The 11253-nt window shown below is 37.3% G+C and overlaps 1 protein-coding gene across 4 annotated transcripts in view; it reads left to right on the top strand.

The window, feature by feature from the left end:
- The window catches only part of LOC106069602 (ETS-related transcription factor Elf-3-like), a 40546-nt gene extending 33172 nt beyond the window's left edge, over positions 1-7374 (top strand). For 3 of the 4 annotated variants that reach the window (XM_056044496.1, XM_056044495.1, XM_013229306.2), the window contains exons 4-9: positions 152-394; positions 520-681; positions 893-1021; positions 1157-1339; positions 2122-2314; positions 3578-7374. In XM_056044496.1, the coding sequence (XP_055900471.1) occupies positions 152-394; positions 520-681; positions 893-1021; positions 1157-1339; positions 2122-2314; positions 3578-3683 (1016 nt within the window). In that variant the 3' untranslated portion in view covers positions 3684-7374. The remainder of the gene's footprint in view (positions 1-151; positions 395-519; positions 682-892; positions 1022-1156; positions 1340-2121; positions 2315-3577) is intronic. The other variant, XR_008780225.1, reaches the window with a different exon arrangement.
- The last annotated feature ends 3879 nt before the right edge of the window (positions 7375-11253 follow it).

Below are 11253 nucleotides of genomic sequence, written 5' to 3'. Positions count from 1 at the left end.
GACCTCCGTGAGATGAGAAATATTCGTCTTTCGAATGAAGGAAGACAATGTACTAATAATGCAGTTTTTATTAATTTTATTATCGTTTCTAAAAAAGACCCACCAACCTACCGAATGAATATATATAAGTATAACATGCTTCATTCAACAGACAGTGATCGCTTGCTAAGTTGGACGCGGCATCACCCGGAGAACTGGTCCAGTAGTGACGTCCTCGACTGGATATTTTTTGTGGCTCAAGAGAGAGGTCTGGACATGCAGGACTTCAGGGGAGAAAACTTTCAAAATCTGACCGGTGCTCAACTCTGTCAAATGGGGCTAGGGGACTTCACTCAGCTTGAACCAAGGTTCGGCAGAATTATCTATGAGATGCTGAAGAATCTACTATGCGGAGGTAACTCATTCTCTCTGTCGTTTCTCTGTTTTCCCTGTAGTTCTTCCCCTTTCTTCTAGTCCACAGTGTCAGTAAAAAAAAAAAGTTAGCTTATCATTATCTCAAATCCATGTTTCGTATTACAGTTTCGTTCAGGAAACCTTTGGAACCTGACCAGATGTCTACGCAGTGCGAGCCCATGTCTCCATTCTCTTCATCACCTTGCCCGCCTACTAAATCCCGTAGTAGTCTTCAGGGCTACTCACACACCAGCTACCACGGCGTAGAAACGGACGTCAATAGTAATGGTAAGTATCGTTAATATTTTACGTCAATAACATGCGCATTAAGTGCGCTGTCTCCCTTAATATCTCATCCTGTCAAATGTCTTCATGTTTCTATTTTCTAGAATTGGAAAAAAAAACAACAGGGAGATAATTCTTTCATCCTTGCCTACATATCGCCTGCCTTTTTTTAATTTGCATTTTAATTTCGCGTATCGATATTTTATTATTTCAGGTATTGCACAAAACGAGACTTCCTTCTTCAAGCAAGAGAAATGTACCAATTTGCAAAGTGATATCGATATAACTTCATATGATTTCGACTTGGACGATACTCCGTGTTTAGCGAGCTCGCAATGCTCAGGTGAGGAATATATACATTATGTAGTCTAGAAATGATAAGAAGATGCCATACCTGGTACCTACCGGTATCGTACATTGCCAACTCATAACCAAATGCAGTTTTCTGACACATACCATCTCCTTATATCTTCTATAGATCAGTACCAGAATGAGTATGGAATGTACCCTATGCAGTACCCTCCACAAGATACGCCTCCGATGCGAACTCCCTGTTGCTACCCTACCCCACCTTTCACTGCTCAGCTTCCCAGAAGACGACCTGGTCGACCTCGGGTCAAAGGTCTTATAGAGGAGGAAAGGGCCACTAAAGATAAGAAAGGTCAGTAGGTTTTGATAAATTGATATAATAATACGTTTTTGGCGACTTCATGTATACCCAAACCAAAAGATACATTGGACGAATCAGTCTTGCGAGCCATTGTAAATTCAAGAGTTTCCTGGTTTTTGTTGCTTTTTTTTTTAATTGGTAGAATAATTTTGCAGGAATTCGATTAATTTTTTGTTATCTCTTGGGTGGATTATATTGGGTCACTCATCATTGTGCTTGCCACATGTCACTACAGTAAATCTTGGATACGGAAACAGGGGTTATTTTTTTTTTCGCTTGACTTGTGGACTCTTAGGACTGTAGGAGAGCGGCTTTTGGGAGTGGCAACTGCCGAAGACCCCGTGCATGAGTGGACCCAGCGATATGGAGACTCTTTCGTTACCATCAGACATACAGATATGTGGAGCCTCTGCCGCTACTTAAGTACTGTATGACTGTAGGGTCTACCAATACGTTGTAGACTGAAAAATAATGTGGGCGATTTCTTCTAAAAGTTCTCTTGAGGACTTGATATTGTAGAAGCATTTCCGATATTTATACCAATTCTATTATCATCTCTTAGTATGATATTTCGGGTTAGAGTTTGATTTAGGCCCCGCATATAACACACAGGATCCCACGTACTACTAAAGCCGCCTTTGTTTGTCTGGTGCGGTGCAAATCTCTAGATTTACTAGGCCATCCACTAGTCACGCCTTTGATTTCTGTTACACTTATTTTTAAAATACTTTTACCTTAAGATAAAAAGTAACTTTTTTTTTTCTTTACAACAGTCAAGAATCAGCACCTGTGGGAGTTTATCTACGAGACACTGATGAACCCCGCGTACAACCCTCAGTTCTTGAGATGGGAGAATCAAAGAGATGGCGTCTTCAGATTCGTCCAATCAGAGGCCGTGGCTCAGTTGTGGGGCGGAAGGAAGAACAACGAGAACATGACGTATGAAAAACTCAGCCGAGCCATGAGGTATTTGTTACATTCATATCTATTGGTTGGTTCACTAAGTGTATTACAAGGCTGCGTGAAGTAAGAAGAGGCGTCGTTTTTTTACAATGCCTCTTATTAGCTTGCAAATGGGTACAAAGTAAAAAGCTGGAAGTTGGACACTGGGTAGATGACAATCCTTAAAACGGCTCTAACGATTTTTCTAGAAAGTTCACAGTTTGGGTAAAAAAATATAGATCTAGTTCATTGGCCACACTGTAAAAACTCTGGTTTGACCGTTATAAGCTTTTCAAATATAATCATCTGAAATTAATTCAAGTTGCGCACCGTCTTATGAAGAAATCATGAGCTGGACTGTGAATAGAAGAACTTGTTTGCACAAAGCTCACTGGAAAGACTCATTGCAATGTAGTAGCAATACAAGAAGTACAGCTCTCTCATCTCTGCCTGTGGTCCCGTCTGGGGCATAGGCCATCAACCAGCTTCCTCCAGGCGTCTCAGTTCTGGGCAGGTCATTCCATTTTGTCCCCACGTCTTGCCCATCTGCTTGGCATCTGCTTCCAAATCTCGGCACCATTAAAAGAATGAGAAAACCAAAGACCACCATCAGTTTTATAAAGGATGAATTGATTTAAAAAAAAAAAAGCTTTTTGTGAAAGAAAAATTTAAGCATAATTAATTTGTATATCATAGACATAGTTAACTTCACTGCTCTTCCTCTCTCTCTCTCTCTCTCTCTCTCAGCCCCTACCCCATATATTACACACACACGTTCACTCTATCTCTCTCTGCCTCTCTCTCCCTCTCTCTGCCATCTCTATATATTACACACACACACATACAAACAATTTCTCTCTGTCTCTCTCTGCCTCTCTCTCTACCTCTCTATTTCTCTCTGCCATCCCTCTTATACATAACACACACACACACTCGTTTTCTCTTGAGGTATGCAAGATTATCCCCACCCACTCTTATGACTGAGCTCCTGACCACTTTTTTCTACTTAAAATACAAACAAGCTCACACACATGCACGCGCACAATCTCTCTCTCTCTCTCTCACACACACACACACACATACGTTCACACACCTCTATCATCCATCAAACTTGACGAATGTTCTACCATGTATTCACCCCTCCCCCCCCCCCAACTCCCTTTTTTTTTAAACTTTTTTTTAAAGAGGTGTAAAAGGTGACCCATTAACACTTATAAAGATAACAACCCTCAAAAATTAACTCAACATCTTTCACTCTTACTTACCCTCTTTTTTTTCCTCCCTCAGACATTACTACCGAAGAGGTATACTTGAAAGAGTGGAAGGGAGACGACTCGTGTACAAGTTTTCGCTCAAAGCCATGGAGCGGGTGCGGGAAAACAGACACCACTAAAGAAAATGTGTGAAGCAAAGATGATGAACTGACATTTGGAAAACTAAGAAGAAGACAACAATACTTTGAACTCAATACATGGCCATGGAAAACTACATTGAACATGGTCTATATAGATATATAGTCAAGTGACTTTTTGGGACAAAACTATTTCGCTGGTGCTTTACAATCTGTGATTCAACAATTTCTTTTGCTGTGCACACATACAATGATGACGTCAAAAGTTAACAATCAGAAATAGGCTTTGCTCTACCTATTTTTTTTTTGTACAAATAACATTTTGCTACATATCTATATTATAAACCTATTTATTCAACATGCTAAACACTACTTCTGTTCATGAAAAATAAAAAATCGTTTTCCGTTGTAAGACATTAGACGATATAAAGAAATACAGACACAATGCTGGTTACTAATGAATTCCTTGATACGTTTTTACCAATCATCGAGAGTGACCTTCATACTGGTTCAGCAGAAGTGACATTGGAGAACATTTGTTTGATGCTTTGGAATCATCGAAGTTGTGCAAATTTACAAGTGCTGTTATAGTTACATGGTTATTAATGAAGTGATGTAAATATTTCATTAAGAAAGAAAGAAAAGGCACCCCCAAAAATATGGGGGAGTGCAGTGCTCAAAAAGTATACTCATGTATTGTCTGCTTTTCATGTTGTATTTATCTTGACCTAAAAGCAAACATGTTTTGAGAAACTTTTTTTTTACTTGTCGTTTGAAAGTAAATCATGATGAAATTCGTCTATCATTATATCTCTCTCTCTCTCTCTCTCTCTCTCTCTCTCTCTCTCTCTGTCTGGTTCTTATCACGTGTCTCATAATTTTAAGACTATTGCTTCCGTTTTGGTTTTGTTTGAAATATGTCCATTGTTGTTTTGTTTTTTGTTTTGTTTTGACGACATAGTCAATCGACGACTGTAGGTCTTGGCTGCTCACTGAGGGCAAACTTTGAGACGGATTTTATTTCCGCCTCGCATTTATCCTTAGAAATGACGATAGATGAGATGTTTTCGCTTCAGTAGTTGTAAGCCAGGACTTAGATCTGATGCAACTTGTGAAGCCTGCTTTGAGAGATGTACATTTTATAGTGAAACTTTCTTTGTACAATTTGGACGAGTTGCTTTTTTAAAATTTTTTTTACAAAGCTTATATATCAACTTACGCGGTCTGTCTGTGTGTCAGGTATAAATTTTGTGCATGTTTTTTTTACCACTTCCCATTCTCAGATCAAGTTGCAATTTTGCGCAATTGTACATTGTCCCCAACAACACATGGAACAATTTTTAAAATTTACCAATGATTTCATTAATCAGCAATAATTAATTAATTTTGTTCAATATAGAAAAAGGAAAATAAATCTTTCAATATTGAGATATACGGATGTAAATATGTAGCTCTTTCCCTATTGTAAGCTTTGTTTTTTTTTTTAAGTATTTTTTATATCTTGCTTGTTTTTTTTTTTCTTTTTCATTTAACTAGTTATAGATTCTCTTTTTTTTTTCATTGGTGATACATCATTTTACTATTTGTAAATTGTATTAAATATGATGAAATCATTCCGGAGTGGTATTATTATCACACTTTTTGAAGAAGAATGTAAACATTGACTTTGTAGTGATCACAATAAAGCCATATCTTGCCATCAAAACTAGGAGAATATTATATGCCAATGAGTTGTGATGTAAATAGTACATTTGATTTTCTTGATCGATTTGGTTGAAGTCACAGACTGGAGTGTTATTTATTGTAAATACATATTTAATTCTTGTATTTTTAGCTTTACGAATAATGTATTCTGAATAAAACTATCGGATTTTACCTTTGAAGCCAGATTCCTTATTCGAAAATTAGGACCCTTGACCTTTCACTTCTTACCGCATTCTTAACGTTTAAAATAGGCCTATTTTTGTTTTATTAACAAGGAACCTCGAAGTTGATTTTGTCCGAAAATCTGTTATAAATGTTGAATAGATTTCTCTGGCCCCCTTCGCTATAAATACCACCAAATATAACACTAGTCAATTAAAAATGTAAGGGGAAAAATTTTGCCAATGAGGCTACTATGTGTATTCTTGTATCGAAACTATAAGTTCTCCAGCTTAAACTTGTATTTATGCACTGGTTTATTTTCTATGGTATATCGGATCAGAAGAATATCATTTTCAAATGAAAACATATACAGCAACTCACTGACGGCTGTGTGATGCCAAATATGATACTAATCTGGCAAAGGTAAAAAAAAAAAAAATGGGGAAGATGTGAGCTCAACTATCTTGAACCTGCTTGCCGAAGAAATTTTTTTAATAATGTTGAGCTTTTCAGTCGGAAGGGGCAGTCAAATATAGTTTTACATACTTTTAAATTAGATTACCTCCCCTGTTAAGAAAAAAATAACTTCGCGAAACTTGGTTTGGTTTGAGTGATGCGGTAAAAATGCATATGTAATTAGCCTTTATGTTTATTGCCTTTATATTTCATCTCTAAAGAGTTAAACAATTCTACTCATTCCCCTCCTCCCCCTTTTTTTTCTTTTCGTTGGCACATCTCACCAAGTTGTCAACTATATATTTTAGTTTGATCAAAGACTTGAAGCAATAAGAGCCCTCTGCAGAGTCTCTAGGTCCATAACCAGTTGAGCGAAAAATAAACAACATTGTAGAGGACAAAAAAAAAGACTACTTCTGTGTAAAATAACTTACGCATGCACAAACCAAAATGGTGCGCAAATGAACCCATAATAATCATTACCCCACTCTCCCATCTGATGCACTGCGTGCGCGGTACTCTGTTGTCAACTGTGTGCAGTCTTTTTTTAAATAAAACCTTATACAACAATGAAACTACGGTGAAATGTGTTTTAATTACCCTAACATGTCCAATGCATTGTTATTTCATTATTAAAGGTCGCTTTTGTTCTTGTTATTTAAGATTTTGTTGTTTTATTTCTAGTCAATTGTATTATTTGTGTTGATAAACAATAGAAGGTGAATCCACTTTCTCTTTCTCCATTCCAGAGATATAAAAAATTGCTTTAAAAAATATTACATCAATATAACTAATGACATTCTATCGTGTTAAAATACCAACTTTTTTTCCCCCGATTTTAATGTATTATTCCCTCTAGCAATACTGTTTCGTTTACTGTGATGGGAAATTTGGAATTCAGACTTAGATCATCAATATTTCACAATCAAGTTTGCTTAATACATTCTACTAATGTTCCACCACATTTATATTTGTGTGTGTTGCTTATTTATAATTTATGATAACATGCTTATGAATGTTGCAGGCGTATCAAATCACGTGACGTCCATCTAGAATACAAAGTTTTTAACCCGCATCGAAAGCTCCATTTAGTAATGCTATATGAAGGATGAATTTTGCAATGTTACATGTTTAAAAACATTTTAATTTTGTCACCACACAATAAATTCCAAAAATACATGTAATTTAATTTGAATCTTGGGTTTGTATAATGCTCTTTCTGTCTGTTTTGTTTAAGAATATATTTTTTATTGACCAGGTTGGTGTGGTATGTTTCTTTGCAAAGATTTAGACAAATGTATGTACAAATCAGTTTGTTACAAGCTTTCTATTTGTAAATGTTTGAACCTGTCTGACAATGTAATGCTCATGTACATGAAAGATAAAAGTACATTAAATTTATTTAAATAAATGTGATCTTGTTTCTTTATTTCATGTCAAATCACTTGTTTAACAAGCGAAATATTTAAAAATCATTTTAAAAAAAAGGCTTCTTTAAAGAAAAGAACCACACACTTACAACTATATATCTCCCTCAATAATGTAGAAGTTATTTTCCTTATTGGTAATTAATTACCAACAATTAATTGACTAATTGGTTAATTTTTCTTTTGATTCGGTACTAAAATAATTGTTTACGATTTCAACTTGATCCGAGAACGGATGTGGGGAAAAAAATGTACACTTATCAAATGGGACCAAACCTTCAATGTTAAGCTGTATCTGTGAATACTGAAGGATTCATTTCCTTTGTTGATATCTAACAAAATAATTAATTACCAGTAATTAAATGACTAAGGGGTTAATTTATTTATTTGATTCGTGTCTTGTCTATGCCAATGAATAATTGTGTAAAATTTCAGTTTGATCCGAGAATGGGTGTGGGAGAATTAACGTGTGCAAACTTTTTTATCAGACAGAGTGAGTTGATATAAGCTTTGTGACAAACAGAGTGAGTTGATATAAGCTTTGTGACAAACAGAGTGAGTTGATATAAACTTTGTGACAGAGTGAGTTAATATAGCTTTGTAAAACTCATATTGTATTTGCTAAGAGGAATTGTGGACTGTTAGGAGACCGAAGGGTTTTTAATTACAGTTCATTAAAAAAAAAAAACTATAAAAAAAACTAGGTTTCTAAGACAGTTTGTGTGGAAACACAAAGTCAAAATCCCCGAAGTGGTCCACCCAGGAAGGTAAAAAGGCAGGTATCAATATCTTAATGATATGCTATCAAAGACAAACGACAGAGAAGAATGGAGAAAGAAGGTTGGCAGATCCTGTGTGGTGCCCCAACCGTCCAGCAGATCAAGGGATAAGTGAAAGTGAAGGTGAAGCTAGATGTGAATCTGGCCTAGCTGATGTCGTATAATGATTATCTAATTGGTCTAATTGTTTTGTAAAGGGTCAATTTCTTATTCAAAGTCTCAAGAAAAAAACAATATTTTAGTACAAAAACAAAACGGACAGATTGACAGACAGTCCACACAAAACTAAAAGCGTCTTTTCCCCTTTCGGGGGCCACTAAAAAAATAAATGTTTGGTTGGGCGGTCCACGCTTTGGAATGTCGTTACGATGCTTTTAGTTAGAATGTTGTGTATTGTAGGTTTGGGCTAGACCTAAATCACTTCTAATCCTGAAGAAACATTTGAAACTTAAAGTCAAGTCATCTATTGCGAAACATGCTCTATTGTCATGTGTCAACTCCCTTGTGCCAACTTGTAAACACATTTGAATCCTTAGAAACAAGCAAAACAATTTTAAAATTCTTTTTTTTTTATATATTAGAAAAAAATGTAAATTACACACTAAAATTCTTTGAGCTTAGCCAAGCCAAAGGGGGGTTTTGAGTTTAACCCCCCTCCTCCAGATGGCTTTTTTTATAGTTTAAAACCACTCCAGATGGTTTTGAGTTTAAAATCCCCTTACGGAGAGTTTTGAGGTAGAAAACCCCCTCTTCAATATTATTCTAAAGCAAACTACACTCACCAAATTCTATGAGCGTAGCTAAATGGTGTTTTGAATTTATTTTAAAACCCCACAACAGATGATTTTGACGATTAAACTTCCCTTTTCGATATAAAATATAAAGCAAACTATAGTTACCTAATTCCAAGAGCGTAGCCAAGAGAGGTTACAAAATTTCAGTGGCTGGACTCCATTAATAAAGTGCAGTGGATAGTCATCTGCCGAAATTGAAAAAGACTAAATGTGGCTCAACTAAGATGGCTAAGACGGATTTTAGGAGTCAGTTATAGAGATCGGGTCTCAATCAAGGAAATCCTATTCCGAACTGGGAGGTAAGGTTGTGACAGAGCGTCGCATGAGGTTTTCGGGACATGTATTCCGACAAAATGAATTACGCAAAATAAGAGTTGCAATGACATGGATGCCATTACGAGGAAATCTCAAACAGGAACATCCTAGTACAACTTCAAGCCACTTTTCATAGAGGTCCTCAGAGCAGGTGGGAATTTAGACATTGCCAGTGACAGATTTTTGTGGAAACAGCTTGCCGCCCAATGAGCCAAACGACTCGGGGGGATCTAAGTCAGTAAGAATAGCACATTAGGTTTTGAAATAAAACTTCTTTTCTCTTAGCAGAATAAAGCACTGTAGATTCCTCGGAATATGCATTTTTTTTAGGCTTTCAATACTGGAAATAGTGCCCCTCTGAAGGGGAGTTTAATCTCAAAATCCCTATGGCTACACTCATAGATTTTGGAGTGTGTAATTTCATTTTTTTTATATTGAAAAGGTATTTTTTAGCTACAGGCAAACTACAGGCACGTAATAGTGCCCCTCTGAAGGGGAGTTTAATCTCAAAATCCCTATGGCTACACTCATAGATTTTGGAGTGTGTAATTTCATTTTTTTTATATTGAAAAGGTATTTTTTAGCTTCAAAATCCACTGGAAGTTGGAAGGGAGTTTAAACTCAAAACGCCTTTGACTACATTCATAGAATTTTGAGTGTATAATTTGCTTTATTTTTAATATTAAAGAGGTATTTTTTACCTTCAAACTCCGCTAAAGGGGGGGGGGGGGTTAAACTCAAAACTGAGTCAAAGCAAATTTAGCTACGCTCAAAACATTTTGAGTGCGTAATTAGCTCTTTTTTTTATATTGAAGAGGTATTTTTTGGCTTCAAACCCTACTGAAAAAGGGGGAGGGGGGGTTAAACTCAAAACCCCTCAAAATTTTGAGTGTGTAATTTACTTTTTTTATATTGAAGAGGGGGTTTATCGTAAATTTTGGAGGGGGTTTTAAAATCAAAATCTTCCTTAAGTGTGCTTTTGGAGTTTGGGGATTGTCGTTTGCATTTTTGTTTTGGTTTTGTTTTATAGAAGAGGGGGATTTTACTGCTAAAACCCTTGGTAGGAGGTTTTAAACCCAAAACCCCATGGTAGGGAGTTTAAAACTCAAAACCCCTGGTAGTGGTTTTAAACTTAAAACCCTTGGCTGTGCTCGGGCAAGTGAGGTTTGGTATTAAAATTTCACCTAAAATAAACAAAATCAAAGCAAAAAATCAGTCACTAAATTCCGATCCCCCCCCCTCTTCGCGGGGAATTTCATTTCAAACCTGGCTACGCCCATGATATATATACTTTTATTGAATGCAACATGGATGACGATGCAACCACGACATCACTGCAGCCACATGAAGACCAACTGGTGGAGAAGAAGAAGAGGGCGACTTTTGCTGAGTGCAGTATGGATGACGATGCGATCACGACGTCGATACAACCAGATGAAGGCTAACTGGAGGAGAAGAAAACGTTTTCTGAATTTCACGTGGATGGCGATGAAAGCACGACGGCGAGGCAACCAGGTCAAGGCAAACTGGAGGAGAAGAAGGACGCGACCATTGCTGACTGCAACATGGATGGCTCCGTCAAGCTCAACAGGCAAGCCAACTGCCACCGATCGACCCCCAGCTACAGCGATGAAATTTCACAGCCAATGTCATGAGGTTGAATCTGCCCGGGACGGACAGATCTAAGGAGGGGGCAGTGTTATAAACCTGTTGGTTGCACAGAGAGGGGTAGTGGTGTGAGTGTAGTCAGCCGACTCAAATCGCCCCAGGCCAGCGCTAGACGAGCGGTCAACCGTGACGAGTTACGACGGTCAGTCGAGTCAAGTGTCAACAGGACGGTTCGGGAAGGATCGCCGTCGTGAACAGAGCTCAGGAGCGTCACGAGAGTTGTAGTCATCTGACCACCTAGAAACGGCGAGCTGCGGTTCTGTCCGGTTCGAGAAGGCCAGTAGGGACCCTATATAAGAGCGGAGGT

Source organism: Biomphalaria glabrata, chromosome 10 (assembly GCF_947242115.1).
Source record: "Biomphalaria glabrata chromosome 10, xgBioGlab47.1, whole genome shotgun sequence".
NCBI lineage: Eukaryota > Metazoa > Mollusca > Gastropoda > Planorbidae > Biomphalaria > Biomphalaria glabrata.
Note: the sequence above shows the minus strand (reverse complement) of the source record. Positions and strands in the feature narration are given on the sequence as shown.